Raw genomic sequence first — 17180 nt, forward strand, 5'->3', positions numbered from 1 at the left:
ATGTGAAGTTATAAATTCTAGAATTAGAAATTCGATATAAATAAATGTGAATGTATCTCGTAATGTAGACACATCCTGAGACTTCATGTGTAAGGCTGCCCAATTTCTTCTGCATTTGACATACCATCAAAATCCACATTAAGCATCATCATCAAATGGGTAATTGGCAAGTCTTGTGCAGGATAATTTCTTTTGGGAACAGCTTGTTCTTTTGGAATTTGCCCTAAATATCATTCTAGTGTGTTCCATCTGATCTTAAACCCCTCTCAGCCTACTGAGTTATTAATGCACTTATGTAAATTGTAAGAAAACATAGAGCGATACTAGAGACACACTCTGCTTCATATTTGCTTGCAAAGTATAAAATAAGAATATAGGAACAAATTCTACTTTTCCTGCTATCCTGTGGGATGAAATTGGTGGCAGAATTTGGGTCATTAGAGGTACGACGTTCTACCATGCAGGCATGCCATTATTTGAAAAGGGGAGGAAAGAAAACTTACTGAGCCATGAATTATTCATCATTTGGAAGATGTGTGACCACCTTTATTTATTCCTTTGGTGATTTGATAATCATTTCATACAAATGAGCATGTATAAAGTATTTTTGGCAATGTGATGAACACACTATGTTTGTAATGAGTAACAATCCTTAACCTAAAGCCAGCACAGTTACTAATAGTTCAGATCAAAACAAAAAAGCAGGCACTTTAAAGACAAAATAGTTTAGATGTGCAGATAAGGAAAGGAGAGAGCTGCAAAGTTTTGAAATCATCTATACTGTGCTTCCCCCCCATTTTCTGTGTAAAGGCCACTCCATTGTGGCATCTCTTAGCAACTGTCAGTGACTTTAAGAGTTCCCATTAACTACTAGCTGTAGGAAGGGGGTGGAAAATGCATTCATTTTTTGTGACTTTGCCGTTGTGACAGTGCAGGGTTTTTCCTTGCTGCAGGAAATCTCACTCTGCAGACTTTCGAGAAAGCATAGCTAGCAAGATGACAAGATGCCCTTTGGGTACCACAATTAGGGAATAGCTACATGAGGTGGGGGAAGCGTCTGATGGCTTTGTATGAGATGTGCTGCTCAGTGCAAGACACCTGTCCTGGGTGTTCATCAGCTAGTTGCTCGTGTGCATGAAGAGAATAAATGAGAGCCTGGAGTCTGAGGTCAGGTTTACAGTAGACATGCAATTCCAGCTACAGCAGTTGTGTGGCTAGAATTGACTTATCTACAATCGACTTACTTGGCCGTCCTTACAGAGGGAGTTCAGTGGGAGAAACTCTCCCATTGACCGCCCCTACTCCTTGCAATATTGAGGAGTACAGAGGTCGACTGCCGATCCCAGATAGTTCAATTTCTCCTGTCCCTAGTAGGCACAGAAAATTGAGCTGTGTAAGATTGACCTTGACCAAGTTGCTCTTCCGCATGGTGAAGGTGTACCTTAAGGGAACACACAGGACACTTCTGTCAGTAACAGAAACTCCACAGGAGCTTTGATGGTGTGTTTGATTTCAATTCCATAGGGCTTGTTCAGGGATTCTTATGAATACCGTATGAGGCTGTTGTTGTGGGAGAAAGGATTGGGTAAAATCAGTTGTTTGTGAATTATGTGTGTTAATCTTGCTGGGATAGCTTCTGAAGGCGTAGAAAGCAGACTTCAAGACTTAACCACAGCTCTTGCTCCAAAGTAAAACTAAATATCCTGCCCCAGCCCTTTGCCTCATGGGAAGGAAGGAACAATTGGACCTTTTGCATTTGAAAGTTGTTCATCTTAATGGTTTTTGCAACAACAGCCACCCCCACCCCCAATTGTGCAGTGTTTCGATGGATAGAGAACATCCAGTGACTCAAAGGAAAACACACCTAAGTGAAATACAAACCAAAATAAACCAAAATGATCTTTTCCACATTGCTCACTTGTCTCCACTGAACACCACTGTTGGCTTATCTGGCATGTAGCAATATATTCCAGCACCTCCCACGCACATGGTTTGTAACATACTAGCTTGTCAGCCTCAATGGTCTTCTGAATAGTACATCAGCTGTGATCTCCTCAAGCTGTATCCACAGGGGCTTTTCTGTGGAATTTCCCCTATTGCACTGCAACTAGAGGGAGCAACTTGTGCTGGCAGGCCGCAAGTAGTTTTTTTCCACCGTGGTGGGATGATGCAAAGGGAGAGTTCCTGATTAAGGCAGAACCAATAAGACTCATGACTGAATGAATTGAAGGAAGCACTAAGAAAATCGACACTGCCATTGATTCAAGAAGGGTTAAGCACACCAAAAACTGTTCAGTTGCTTCTTGGAGCATCTGCATGGGGGAGGAAAATGCATTCATTTTCTAGACAATGTTCCCTCTAATCTTGTCCAGCCACGCATGGAATAATTTTATGTGCACCACACCATGTACAAATGTGCACCACTGGTAGAATACAAACCTAGCTGTGGGCGCTCCGCTTATCATCTGGGTGGCATTTGAATCGCCCTTGAGCATCCACATAGACACACAGCTTGCAGGGAACACTCCCAGATACCGGTGAAGAAGTCTTTTGACTTCACAAAAGCAGTGGGAAAAGATCTTGGAGTTAGATTTTTTTAAGTCATTTCAAAAGAAGAACAGAACCGTGGGCAGTGTTCATCAGCCAGCATTGAAAACCCTGTTTCTTCTGATCGTACCAGAATAAGTCAACTAGTTCATGTGGAGGATGTGGGGAAACACAGGAGATGGAACAGCTAGACTTAAGCACTTCGTTGGTTTTGGTTTCCAGTCACTTGTTTCAGAAGAAAGAGGAGTATGGACGTTAATGATTAACCCATCATCATCAACAGCCCTGGGCCCAGCACCCAGTGGTGTTCGATTACTCCCTCACTATTTCCTTCCATCTTTCCCTGTCCAGTGCAGAGTGGCTTAGTTTCTGTAGAAGAGCTCTGCACCAATCTACTAGATCATCTACTCAGTCTCTGTGAGGACTGCATCTCCTATTCGAACCATCCATTATGCCAAATACCACGGTCTTAACTTTTCGTTCATCGTTCATTCTGAAGATATGCCCAGATAGCTGTAACTTTCCTTATATAGCCTTCTGCAGTAGGTTGTCTTTCGGCTGTATCTTCCTATATAATTTCTCGCCGGTCACCTTCTGCATCCATCCTGTTCTCAGGATCTTTCAATGACATCTCTCGAAAGCCAATGTTCTTCTCTTTGAATCTTTTATCAACCGTGTCTTACATCCGTACAGTAGTAGTAGTAGGCATCCTTCAGTCTGCATAGACTATGGATCGCGCCCTTTAAAGTTTCAATTGAGGACTTCATTTACAGCGTCTATTGTGACTATAAAGACCCACACGAGAGTGACAGTCCTTGCTGCATCTCTTGCAGATGTAGTGGATGTCTGGCAAGTCCTTATTGTGCTTTCTGTGCGCTCGCTTCTCCTCTGCTAGCTGTCTGATCTTCAACTCGCCCTTCTGAAGGCCCTTGTGTAACCCCTGCCTCCATCTGCTGTGGTCGTCTGCGAGTTCTTCCCAGTTGTCCAGCTCGACGTCTACCTCTCTGAGATCTCTCTTGCAGACATCTTTGTAACGCAACTGGGGACGTCCGGGAGGTGTTTTGCTAGAGGCTAGCTCACCATACAGGGTGTCTTTTGGAATCCTTCCATCGTTCATCCTGTGGATGTGGCCAAGCCAGCGGAGTCGACGCTGCCTGAGGAGGGTGTGAATGGTTGGGATTCCAGCTTGCTCGAGGACGGCAGTGTTGGTCACTCTGTCCTTCCATGATATTCCAAGGATGTGCCTGAGGCAGCGCAAGTGGAAGACGTTTAGCCTCTTTTCCTGGCGGGCATACAGGGTCCAAGTCTCGCTGCCATAAAGGAGGGTGCTGAGGATGCAGGCTCTGTAGACTTGCATTTTGGTGTGAGTGTACAGCTTGTTGTTATTCCACACTCTCTTGCTGAGTCTGGACAGAGTTGTGGCCGCTTTTCCGATCCTCCTATTTAGCTCAGTGTCCAACGACAGGGTGTCAGTGATGGTGGACCCGAGGTAAACGAACTCGTGGATGACCTCTAACGTATAGTTACATCCGTACAACATGATGCTGAATACATGTTATCAAGATGCTCAGCTTCCTTCCTAAGCTGATCGTTTTGCTTTTCCAGAGCTTACCCATCACCTTCAAACTTGCTCTTGCTTTTGCTGTTCTAGTCGCTATTTATCCAGTAAAACTCATCTTAAACCAGTTACAGTTAACTGGTAGGAGCTGGAGCAGCCCCCCTGCTACAGACAAATGCTGCTGTGGCCAGGTTGGAGCATCTCTGCCTGCAGCACTCTGGGGACTTCAACTACTCTGACCATGCTGGAGTGCCTCCCACCTATGGCTGTTTAAGTAGTTAAGCAATTAAATGGGATTTTACATCCCTAGAGAGGATCTTGGCCAATTTTCTGATTGTGTTCTTAGAATGGTTTGTTATTTATTGTGATAGCACAAAGGGAACATCTATATTGCAAAATAAAATCTCGGCGCCCAGGTCAGCTGACCCAGGTTCTGCGGGTGTGACTCAACTGCAATTATAAACGTGTGGGAAGGTCTCAGAGCTGGGGTTGCCGCCCAAGCCAGAAAATCTACTACGCAATTAAACAGCCCCACAGCCCAGGCCCCAAGAGCCCGAATCAACTGGCACAGGCCAGCCACGGATGTCTAATTGCAGGCTAGACATGCCCAGAGACTCAGCACAGCAGGTTTTTCTTTGCAGTGTAAACATACACTTTGAGGCCTCAATCAATGAACAGAGCCCCGTTCAGCCAAGGACTGTATATGCATCTAATAAAAAGGAAGTGAGTAAAGTTTTCCATAGTGCCTAATCCTCTTTTTCAAAAGAGATGTAGAATTCTAGGGCAGGACACTACGTTACAGGACACAATTGAATTAAGGGACACAATTTCAGCTACACTGATTATGTAGCTGAACTGAACGTACATTAATTTGGCTTCAGTACCATCTCCAGCGCTTCTATCGACTTCCCTTACTCCTAGCAGGGGGCAGGGACACTGCAGTCAACAGGGACACACTATCAATTTGGTTTAGTACACCCCTTTCAGGCACGGGAAACTGAACTCTGGAAGATTGATCCTGCTGTGCTCTATCTTCCCTATGGTGTAGCTGTACCCTCAGTGGAAGTCGCTAGGCCACTAATCTGCCTAGCCAATTTTATGAATTTTAGTTAGTGTTGGTCCCAGAAAGTTTATTCTGTATGAAATGGTTCATATGCCTGGGATTTCTTTAGCTTGGGAATGTAGATAGTATAGGCATAATGTATGTATTACACACACACTGCTTAAAAGGACACTATAATGATCACAAAGTCAAGCATTCAAAAGTTAAGTTGCCTTTTGTAGCTTATAATGTTTGCTTATACTAATTAAAAATGTGCTGCAGTGCAAGTAGGGAAAGGCCTTTAGGCCTAAATCTTAAGCTTTGTATTATCTAAAGCTACATTTGTTAGCATGTGTGAATGAAGTATTAATGGAAGTGAAGCATAGCTTGGGTCATGTACTGATTTTGTTTGTGTTTTCATTGGTTAGCAAGTGTTGTAGGGGAACTTCTGAATGTTTTGGAAATAATATTGGTAATCACAGAATATTGATCCAAATGAGAATGACAGTGATGGTTCTTGTTAATAACCAATCAAAGATATTTGGGTTTGGGTTTCTAAATGATTAAATATGGTAGCAGAAATACAGGTATGGTTAAAAAGTAATTTAAGTAATTAGGGGGGATTCTTTATAAGAGATTATAAAAAGGGTAGAGGTTGAATCCCTCTACTCCGGCACTCTCTGGCCCAGCAACATCATGGTCCGGCATGAGTTTAATTAGCCAGGTGACCACTTATCATGGGTATAGCCAAGTTTCCTGCCATCCCATTAAGTTTTTCTACCACCACCAGTCCTGGTTCTCAGTGTTCTGTGTTAAGTATCGGAGGGGTGTTCTGTGTTGTTGTTCGGCTGTAATTGACACCTGAATGTCTTCTATGATCCCAGTAAGCAGTTGAAGTGTTGGTGTACTGCTAGACAATATTGACCTCCTGTGGTCTGGCATATTCTTTGGTTCAGCAATGGTCAGGTCCTAAGGATGCCAGACCAGAGAGGTTCTACATGTAGTATGCAAGTTTTAAATTAGGTCGTTCACCATTGTGGTACCATTAAAGGGAGGATTATATACCCATTCTTCTCATCCATCCCTGAATGCATCATTTAATCTTTAAATGTGAGTATAAATGCAATGTGTAGTGTAATTGTTTGTTTAAACTAATTATTTTATTTTAAGTAATTTTTAATTCTATCATGCTGGTCATTCATAGTCTGCCACTCAATGAAATGATCTGTAACTGCTCTGGAGGTTCAAATCATAAAAGAGATCAGCTTGGATCTATTCCTTATATCTAAACTATTAATTAGAAACACATTAACCAACATGACACTCTGCAGCCTTAATTCAGCCCTCACACCCAGCTTTGTGCACCTGCATTATTGAACAACACAGTGTTTTCATTCAGGTTGCTCGCATGCACACAATGTCTAGAGATGAGGCATACTGTATGGTCATTCTTTTAGAACACAAGTGCAATTTATAAATAACACTTTTATCTTAAAATGTTTTGTTGTTATTGTTGTCAGTTTTTTGGTAGATTATCCTAATATTTTAGGAGCCATTACTCTGCCAGAGTGGCTGCAGTGATCATTCAATAATATTCTTTGGAAACTTTTACTGGTCTGTTCATAAATATGTATTATAGAATCCAGTTTGTATAGGATTGGGATGTAGGTATGGCCACATTGGATCAGACTAATGGTCTAGAAAATACAGGTCTCCTGTCACTGACAGTTACCAACAGATGTTGCAGAGGAAACTACAAAACCCCTATAATAATTAATTACAATATCACACCCAAGGGTTTCTCCGTATGCTATAATTTTCTGTATTTCAGTAAAGCACTTTTATTGCTAATAATATGAATGCGAATATAAGGTTCAGTTTCTGTTCACGGTTCTAGCCAACAGTTATACTGGTGAGAAGTTGCCCAAAAATAATTAACAGTCTCCAAGTGCGCCTTTCACTTTTCCTAATGTGTACTGTTAATTTACAAAGTCTGTCCTGATTGCCACTTTATAGGTCTGTGTGCAGATCTTATCTATGGAATGAAAGAGTTAATGTAGAAGTAGAACACAGATTAGGCTGGGGCTTTCTGTGATTTGCTGCCAGAGAATAACCTCCAACGGCTAAACAGCTGCCAGAGGGAAAGATGACTTAGGAAGCATGTTGACACTGCAGTGATGTTCTCTAGGGCAACTCTGGGAAAAGATTGTTTAAGTGACAGACTTTGTTACAGTTGATAAACCTGAAGTACATTGTAGTTTGCCTAAAAAAGTCCATTAACTGAAAGTACATACTCTGTTTTTTATGGGATCCTAACAGTTGCATTGACCCCCCCCCAGCCCCACCCTTACTAATGTGTAAAAACTACTAAATCAACTATAAATATAATTGTTTCAAGACAATGTTTTTATCTCCCTTCCATGTGCTTTTCATATACATTTTCCAGTCATCTTTAAGTTGGAAGGAGGAGAGAGATTTTCCAGAAAACAAGTGGATTTATTTTTGATTGATTCCAAATTTAAATTATGTGATGTTTTCTGACTAGCTACACCAACAGAACTCAGCATCGTGGTCCTGCTTGGGAGGCTCAACACCCATAAATGTAATAATAAAAATCCACCACCAAGAGACACCTTTGAAAAGATTATTTTCAACTGTTCAGTTGTTCCCTTGTGGAATATGCTGGTAGCATTTCCTAGTGGTTAGACAAGGCGCCTGGTTCCTGAGTCACAGTGTGACCAGTGTTCCTTCTAATTTTTTCCATCCATGGGTGGAATAAATGTTGTTGTGTGCACCAAGGCATGTGTGAATGTGCACCACCAAAAGAAACATGTTAACCACTTTGAGTGGCTGTGGCTGCTCTGCATATCACGTGGGTGAAACCTGACTCTCTCCTGGGTAGCCACCCAAGCACTCAGCTTACAGGGGACACTGATTGTGATCTTGAGCATTGTAAATTATCATTTTGGACTTCAGTTTCTATTAAGCTTCACAAACCTGTCCGACAGGAGAGTATTTTTAATTACCCAAAAGCAGAGGTGGGCTAGACATGGTTCACCTGCCGGGTTGCCAGAGGCTTTATTTACCTGTGCATCTGCAGGTTCAGCCAGTCACAACTCCCGCTGGCCGTGGATTACTGTTTCTAGTCAGTAGGAACTTCAGGAGGCAGTGTCCTGGTCTGTGCCACTTCCCACAGCTCCCATTGCCTTGGAGCAGTGATCTTCAGCCAATAGGAACCACAGTTGCAGACATGCAGGTAGTAAGGCACCAGTGGCCTACCAGGAGCTAACCCTGGTGAATCACCTCAGGCCCATGAGCCACATATTGTCCATGCATGCTTTTGGGGTTATAAAAATACTCTCCTGTCCATTAGGTTTGTGAAGCTTAAGGTTGGCAGTGACAAAGGTTGTTGCTTTCTAGCACCTGTTTGGTGACATAGGTGACATAAGTTGCTGGGCTCAATCCAGTTCTCTCTATACAAGTATCCATCATACTACCACCTTTGGCTTCCCCACCGGGAACTGTAGGGATGCTGATCTGTTTCCCTGGTCACAAACCTATTCAGCCATTGCTAACTCCTGCAGTGCCAACATCAGAAGCATTAATGAAGAAAAGGCATTAGTACTAACATAGGTATGTGTCTGGTGTGGACTTGCTGTGAGCAGGTTTAGGTGCCTGGCTGAAAATGCGAGGAGCCTCCTGGATACCTGTCTGCAGCAGCATGTTCAGTGGAGCCCTGTTCCAGTGGGAAAGCTTTCCGAAGAAGAGCTAATGTTGATGTAGGGTACGTCTGCACTACCCGGGAGATCCACTTGGTGAGGTTCCATCTTCCGGTGTTTGATTTCGCACACCCAGTGGGGATGCGTGAAATCAAACAATCAGGGCTTGACAGTCGACCCCTGTACTCCTCATTCTCTCAAGTTGTAAGGGCGGTTGATGGGAGGGTTTCTCCCGTCAACCTCCCTCAGTGAGGCCAGCCAGATGAGTTGATCATAGATATGTTGATTCTGGCTACACAATTGCCATAGCTGGAATTGCATATCTTAAAATTGACTTAAGGTCTAGTGTAGCCCTGGCCATAGTTCTTTTCCTTTCGTGTCAGAGTTGGGACAAGTCTCATAGGCTGCATAAGGGGAAACTTTTGCAACTTCCTTTTCATTGTACCCAACTTACTTCATCCTATCCTAGTCCTGTAGGGCTGGATTTCCAGGACTCAGCAGCTCCTGTTGAGACACCGCAAAGGAGCTGCATGATTTTCCAAAACACTCGGCTCCCACTTCCAACAAAGGGCACTGAGCATGTCTGAAAACCTGGCCACATTACTGAGTTGCCTAAACAGAAAATGGCATGTTTTTGGACATTTGGCCTCCGTTGTCAATGCTGAGGGCTTAAAAGAGAGTCTGGCTCTTCATGTTCAGCAGTGAGATGGCTGTTGTTTGCCTGGTCTTTGCAGATGGTAACACAGGCTTTCTTCCAGGCTGACAGTTCCTGCACCACAGCCTCTCCAGTCAGTCGACCAAATCTTTTGCTGGGTGTTGTGACAGCTGCAGAATTCGTTGCTGCAGGGATTAGTCAGCTGAGCGGCACATGACCTTTCGATGCTGTACTCGGTTGACCTGCCCCCGATGGAGAGGAATTTAGTGCATAAAGAGAAGTCACTGCACAAACTCTGCAGAGAAATGGGAGTCCAAAGTGCCATGCAAACAGAGAAAAGAAAGTTTTGAGCCAACATACGGTGGGTTTTACAGTAATATCTGCTGTGCTGGATCCAAAGCAGCTCACACAATTGTGTTAGATTACAACAAATTCCAGCATAGTGTTGATACAGTGGCCATTAGCCGTTAAACTAACAAAGTTAGGTGTGTGGCTAATGTTATTGGCAACCACTGATTGAATAAATACGAAGATGCAGAGTGTCAGTAGTTGCTTAATGTTAGACAAAGACAAATAGTTTTTCCTTCCTTTTGCACGTTCCTGTTGACTCCATTGACTGAAGGGGAGCTCTAAAAAGGAGGGTGAGAAACTGTTCTCAGTGGTGTCAGATAGCAGAACAAGGAGTAATGGTCTGAAGTGGAAGAGGGAGAGGTGTAGGTTAGATATTAGGAAAAACTACTTCACCAGGTGGGTGGTGAAGCATTGGAATGCGTTGCCTAGAGAGGTGATGGATTCTCCATCCCTTGAGGTTTTTAAGTCCCGGCTGGACAGGGTCCTGGCTGTGATGACTTAGTGGGGGTTGATACTGCCTGAAGCAGGGGGCTGGACTAGATGACCTCCTGAGGTCCCTTCCAGCCTTGTGATTCTGTGTGATTCTGTGACTTCCGTGAAGTTACTAATCTGTATTAAAGACAAGGGAGTGTAGAACAGAGCCCTAGTGTAAAACCGTCCTAAACAGGTACCTTCTGGACTCCTCGACGTTTAATATACATCTAAGAATATCTGGACGGCTTTATGAGTGAGCTCTGTCAGCACATGCATCTATCTGAGTGGAGTTGTAGGCTTAAGTTCTGGGTGTTTGAGTCCTCTGGATCAATTTAAGTGATTATGTTTCTATAGGCGGAGAGGAAGTATCTTAAGGTGGTCCAGAAGTTTTTGTCCCATGGAGTTTTCACCTGAAAACGTTGAACAAAAATTAAACTTTTTGGTCGCGATCTTTTGATGGGGGGGGGGAACCCCAATTTCTGTGAATCCCAGATAGTTTTTTCAAAATATTTCATTTTGTTGAAACCCCAGTATTCTGCCAAAATGTTTTTGTGGGAAAAATTACGCGTGCCACAATAATTCATGAGGAATTTTATTTTTTTAATTTGCAAAATGTTTCCAGATCTCTACCAGAATTCTATATTGTTATTTTAAAATATATGCATTATAAACATACAGAAACAGTGTGATGCTGTTGCCAAAAGAGCAAACATGATTCTGGAATGTATTTACAGGAGTCTTGTGAGCAAGACACGAGAAGTCATTCTTCAGCTCTAGTCATCACTCATTAGGCCTCAGTTGAAGTATTGTGTCCAGTTCTCGATATCACTTTGCAAGAAAGATGTGGAGAAATTGGAGAAGATCCAGAGAAGAGCAACAAGAATGATTAAAGGTCTAGAGAACATGAACTATGAGGGAAGACAGAAAGAACTGGACTTGTTTAGTTTAGAAAAGAGAAGAGTTAGAGGGGACATGATAGCAGTTTTCAAGTACCTCAAAGAAGGTTGCAAGGAGGAGTGAGAAAAATTGTTCTCCTTGGCTTCTGAGGATAGGACAAGGAGCAATGGGCTTAAACGGCAGCAAGGCAGATTTAGATTACACATTAGAAAAAACCTCCTAATTGTCAGGGTGATTGAACACTGGAATAAGTTATATATGGAGGTTGTAGAATCTCCATCATAGAGATATTTAAGAGCAGGTTAGACAGACACCTATTGGGGATGATCTAGATGGTGTTGGTCCTGCCAAGAGGGCAGGGAACTACACTAGATGACCTCTGAGGTTCCTTCCAGTTCTAGGGTTCTATGATTCTATGATTTTGTATTTGAGGGATGTGTTTAAGGAAGGTACAGTAGTCAAGTCATTTGATCTCTGTGCCCTATCTGCAAAATGGGGGCAAATATGGCTGGAGTGCTGAGTTTAAGCCTCTGATGCTATGGTAAAGCATCCATATAAGTACCATAAATACAAATGAGTTTAATCTAGATAGTTAACATTTCAAAGTCCAGAATTATTCAAAGCCTCTCATTTGATTCAGATTCATTAGAAAGTTGGGGCCATTTTAAAATCTACTCTGTTTTGTGAACACCCTTCCTCCTCCCCCAAAATAAATATTTAAAAGTATTCACACTTGTGGTTTGGGTTCATTTAATATAAAATTTTTAAGATCTATATGTTAGTGTTAGAAAATACCTGTCTCTTCTGTTCTGACAAATACAGATGTACTAATATCAAATGAAGTTTGCCTGCATTTAATCATTTGAATAAACCAGTTTCTGCTGCCCACACCATCATGTAGCTGAAATGAGATTAGCTATAAACAATCACCTTTGGAATTAATAAACTGGCCTTATCCCCCTTACCTTAAAAAAGACAGAAAGGCTGTGTCTACACTATGAACAGTTAGGCACTACTTTAAAGTAGCCAGCAGAGAGTCTACACACCTTTTCCCTTATTTCAAAGTTAGCCTCAAAGTAAGAAGCCCAACTTGGAAGTCCTTACTCCATTCCTGGGAATGAACTAGTGCCCTACTTCGAAGTTTAACTTCAAAGTAGGGTGTGTGTAGATGCTGAACTTCGAAATAAACAACTTCAAATTATTTTTTTAGTGTAGACACAGCCAAAATGTTTTAGACAAAAATGATTTAATCAAAGCTGTTTCAAACTGTGTACTGTCTATTCAGAGGACCTGGACATCTTTTCTTCTTGACTTTCTTTCAAGCAACCAAAAATCTAGTGCACTGTGTTTCTATTCTTAAGCTTTTGGCTTCATTTTGCTTCTGTTGCTAGAAGACATGTGACTTGAGTTTTCATCGCTGTGCTATGAAGAAAGAAATCTACTAATCATGCATCACGGTGAAAAGTCAACTAGCATGGTGCTCAGAAACAGTCTGTAACTCTCCCATGGCAGCGTGTATGCTCTCATGCTTTTTAGATTGAGACTGTGGTTAGTAGTGGTAGATTTGTCAGGCGTGTGCTATACAGCTGGGTTGCTGTTACCCATGTGGTTATGCACTGGAATTTTTTTTTTTCTTTTCTGGTTTTGTTAATGAACCACAACAGGAAATGTCCAATTTTCAACAATGGGATCTTGGCCATATCCTTACAGAGATAAGGAACCATTCCACTGTTGGTATAGCACTGGTTTCTGAATTGTTCACATTTTCTTCCTTTCTTTCTTTTAAATTCCTTTGATCCACCTTTTTTCTTCTCCTGAGTCTGTTCTAGCCTTTCTTAGCATCTGAAGTTGATGGTGCTATTTTAAGATGGGTACTGTTAAAGCCATGCGTGCTTGCTGAGACCAAAATCTTGTCTTATGCAATATCCACACAGTCTTACTAGCATTTATATGCAATAATAAAAATGACACTGCAAAAAATTCTCTTGAGTTGCAGTTAGAAATGACACTGAAGAGTGAAGATTTTAGGTATTAAGTTGTAGAGGAAATATGACAATGGAGTATAGAAATATGAAGATGTTACAAAAAATAACAGTATGTTCGTAAAGTTATTGTGAAAGTCATGTCTCTAAAACCAAAATGACCCTACTGCTATAGCAAGTATAATAATGATGGCCAACATTTTCAAAAATGGAAGCCTCTTTGGTTAGGCCGCTAAGTCTGAAGTCGACTTGTATTCCTAAGTCACTGAGATGCTTTTGAAAAATCTTACATGTTAGTACCTAACCTACATATTTTTGAAACATTGACTTATGTTATTAACCAAGAGTTCAACAGGAATACTGCCCACATGGTGGCTGCAGGATTGCCCCAGGATGAACGGAAGTCCATAAAATTTCTTGTTGTATGGGTAATAGATTTTGTGTTAGTAAAAGATGTGGGCAAATTGCAGAAAGTCCTGAGAAGAGCAGCAAAAAAGCATTAAAAGTCTAGGAAACAAGGTTCGTGAGGGAAGATTGAAAAATTGGGTTTCTTTAGTCTGGAGAACAGAAGATTGAGAGGGGGCCGAACAGTTTGCAAGTACATAAAAGAAGGGAGGGAGAAGGAAGGAAATAATCTCTGAGGCCATTTCTACACAGGCCACTTTCTTCGAAAGTGGCATGGTAATACATGGCCTGAAATATACTAATGAGGCACGGATACAAATTCCCTGTGCCTCATTAGCATACGGTCACATGATTTGGAGTCCAGAAGACCGTTCTTCGGGACTACAAAATGCCGTTTAGAAGCGTGGCCCCCAGGGGAGTTTCCGGAAGAAGGACTTCCTTCCGGAAGCTCCCCCAGGGCTGTGCTTCTACACAACGTTTTGGAGTCTGGAAGAACGGTCTTCTGGACTCCAAATCACATGACGTTATGCTAATGAGGCGTGGGGAATTTGCATCCGTGCCTCATTAGTATATTTCAGGTTGTGTATTACCGTGCCACTTTCAAAGAAAGTGGCCTGTGTAGAAATGGCGTGAGAGCATAGGAGAAGCAATTAACTTGAACTGCAGCAATGGAGGTTTAGAGTGGATGTCAGGAAAAACTTGTAAGTAGTTAAGATAGTTAAGCACTGGAATAAATTGCTTAGAGAGGTAGTAGAATTCCCATCACTGGAGATTTTTAAGAACAGGTTAGACAGACACCTGTCAGGCACTGTGCCCTCTAATTTTTTCCATCCATGGTCAGAATAAATTTTGTTATGTTCACCAAGCCACATGTGGTTGTGCATCACCAGTAGAAATACATGCTGCCAGCTATGGGCTCTCTGTCAGTTATCTGACTGGCACCTGAATCTCTCCTGGGCTCAAGTGCTCAGCTTTCAGGGAACACTGCTGTTAGGGATTGTTTAGGTAATATAGGCCACCACAACTACAAGTGACTGGATTGTTGACTTCTTGAGATCCCTTCCATTCCTATGATTCTATGAAAATGCATCATATTATAAGTTTGCACCTGCATAGTTCCCTTGGCGTGGAAACACTGGTGCGAACTTTTCCCAATGTAAATAGGGCGAAACAGAATCCAACCTGAGCAGTGAGAACAGGAAAAAGGTTCTTTTAGTCAGATTGTTTAAAACTCTTTAGTTTTTGTACTTATTAAGCTCCATAAAATCATTTAGGAGGAAAAAATCTATTACTATTAAAGATTCAGGCATTCCCTGTACCTCTGCAAAGAAACAATTGTCTAGTTCTCCGGGTACATCTACACTACCCAGGAGATCGACTACCCAGGTTTTGATTTCATGTGCCTAGTGGGGACGCATGGAATCTAACTGTTTGGGTTCAACAGTCGACCCCTGCACTCCTCATTCTCACAAGGAGCAAGTTGATGGGAGAGTTTCTGCCATCGATCTCCCTCAGTGAGGATGGCCAGATAAGTCGATCATAGATATGTTGATTACAGCTGTGCAATTGCTGTAGCTGGAATTGCGTTATTTACAATCGACTGAAGGTCTCGTATAGACCTGCCCTCACAGTAGCCATCAAAAACAGGAAAGATGAGAATCAATAGTATAAAAACAAGAAGTTAAAACCCTTTTCGGTGTACAGGCCCTTTCCATACATCAGAAAAGAGTAAAAGGGCGTACACCCATGCTCTTTCCCTTCTGCAGGTAGTCACCATAGTTCTTAACGTTTCTAGATACATTCAGAATATCTCTAATAGAATTTCATGATGAAACTGGACTTTTTACAGCCCTGTTGCACAGTCACAGATGAGGTATTTTAAGAAAGCCTGGTAGCTTTTGCACCAGTCATTGTATGTTCTGCTGGAAACATGATACACTGTTTGGTTCCAAACTAAATTTATCCTTTGCTTAAAAGCACTAAGTAAATAAATTTGCTTATGAGAAGAGTAGGAAAGACTGTTTTGTTGAGTGCATAGAGCAGGTGACTCAGAGTCAGAGCCTTGTGGTTCTATTCCTAACTATAATGCCTTTCTTAGGTATCATGGGCTAACATATTCAATGTCCATCAGGGAACCTTAAATTTTATGTTCCCAATTTGAGGTGCCAAAAGCCTGATCTTCAGCAATGAAGCATTACCCATCCTGTTGGATTAGGGAGGTCCCACACTGGGCACCTAGATATGAAAGCAATGAAAATTAGAAGGTACATCTGAAAATACTGTCCTGAAACTCTCTGGAGCTGTGTAACCCTATATAAAATGGATATTCTTATACTTAATAAACAGAGTTCTCTCAGAGATATTTGAAGGCTTAATGACTTATTGCTTGTATTGAATTTCGAGATCCTCTGCCTTTCAAGTGAAAAGATGCTATTTGTTTTCTGTTAAACACATCTTAAAACCCGTCTTCTGTTGCCCTAGGTCAGATCTTGCCAACTAATCGTAACACGCCAAGTCCTGTCGATCCTGAGACAATACAAGTTCCTGTGGGCTATGAGCCTGACCCTGCAGATCTTGCTCTCTCCAGCATTCCTGGCCAGGAAATGTTTGACCCTCGTAAACGCAAGTTCTCTGAGGAAGAACTCAAGCCACAGCCGATGATTAAGAAAGCTCGTAAAGTCTTCATTCCGGAAGATCTGAAGGTAAATTGGAACTGGTGATCAGGCTGTAAGGGGACAAAATGTGGAAGTTGTTGTCTCAAATGAATATTTGAAACCTAAATCTATTCTCCTGCTCAGATGTGAATCAGGAGTCACTCCTTTGAGGCCAGTGGAAATAGCGCAATGAGGAAATTTGTGTGAGATTGCGATCAGAGCAGGTATGAAGGGAAGGATGCCTTTCGGGAGAAGGCACCAGACTGAAATATAGCAGATCGGCCAGAAAACTTCCTGTATGACCTAGAACAAGTCACTTAAACTCTCTAAACCTCACTTTCCCATGTATGAAATAGGCTAATTCTGCTTTCCTTCTGTCTGTTTTGTATACTTAGACTGTAAACTCTTTGAAGCACAGACCAACTCTTATATAAGTCTCTATGGTGCCTAGTCCCTGATCTCAGTTGGGATCTTGTTATGTCTTATTCCAAGAAGGGGGCAGATCGCAGGACAGAGACACTAAGGCACGACGTATTCCACACTAGTGCCTTAAGTGGGATATAAAGCAGCCTGCCCCTTAATGAAATGCACCCAGCATGAATGAATACTGAACATGTGCCTGATAAATGATAAGTGAAGCTCTCTCTGTTGTGCACCTTAATGCTGTGTATGAACAATGGGCTGTTACACCACTTTCCCTAAATTGAAGAGGAAAAGGTTAAACTAAGTCTAGTAAAATGTGGTACAGGTTGAAACTCTTTAATCCATCACTCTGTGGTCCAGCAACATCCATAATCTGACATGGTTTTTGTTAGCTGGAGAACCACTTATCATGGGTGTGGCCGTATCCTGTGGTCCCATAAAGTTTGTTTCCAGCCACATGTCCTGGCTCTCAA

At 42.1% G+C, this 17180-nt stretch overlaps 1 protein-coding gene across 3 annotated transcripts in view; it reads left to right on the top strand.

Moving 5' to 3' along the window:
• The window catches only part of HLF (HLF transcription factor, PAR bZIP family member), a 74742-nt gene that overhangs the window by 34555 nt on the left and 23007 nt on the right, over nt 1–17180 (top strand). For all 3 annotated transcript variants that reach the window (XM_075014624.1, XM_075014625.1, XM_075014623.1), the window contains exon 3: nt 16112–16332. In XM_075014624.1, coding sequence (XP_074870725.1) covers nt 16112–16332 — 221 coding nt within the window. The remainder of the gene's footprint in view (nt 1–16111; nt 16333–17180) is intronic.

The sequence above is a fragment of the Carettochelys insculpta genome, chromosome 20 (genome assembly GCF_033958435.1).
Source record: "Carettochelys insculpta isolate YL-2023 chromosome 20, ASM3395843v1, whole genome shotgun sequence".
NCBI lineage: Eukaryota > Metazoa > Chordata > Testudines > Carettochelyidae > Carettochelys > Carettochelys insculpta.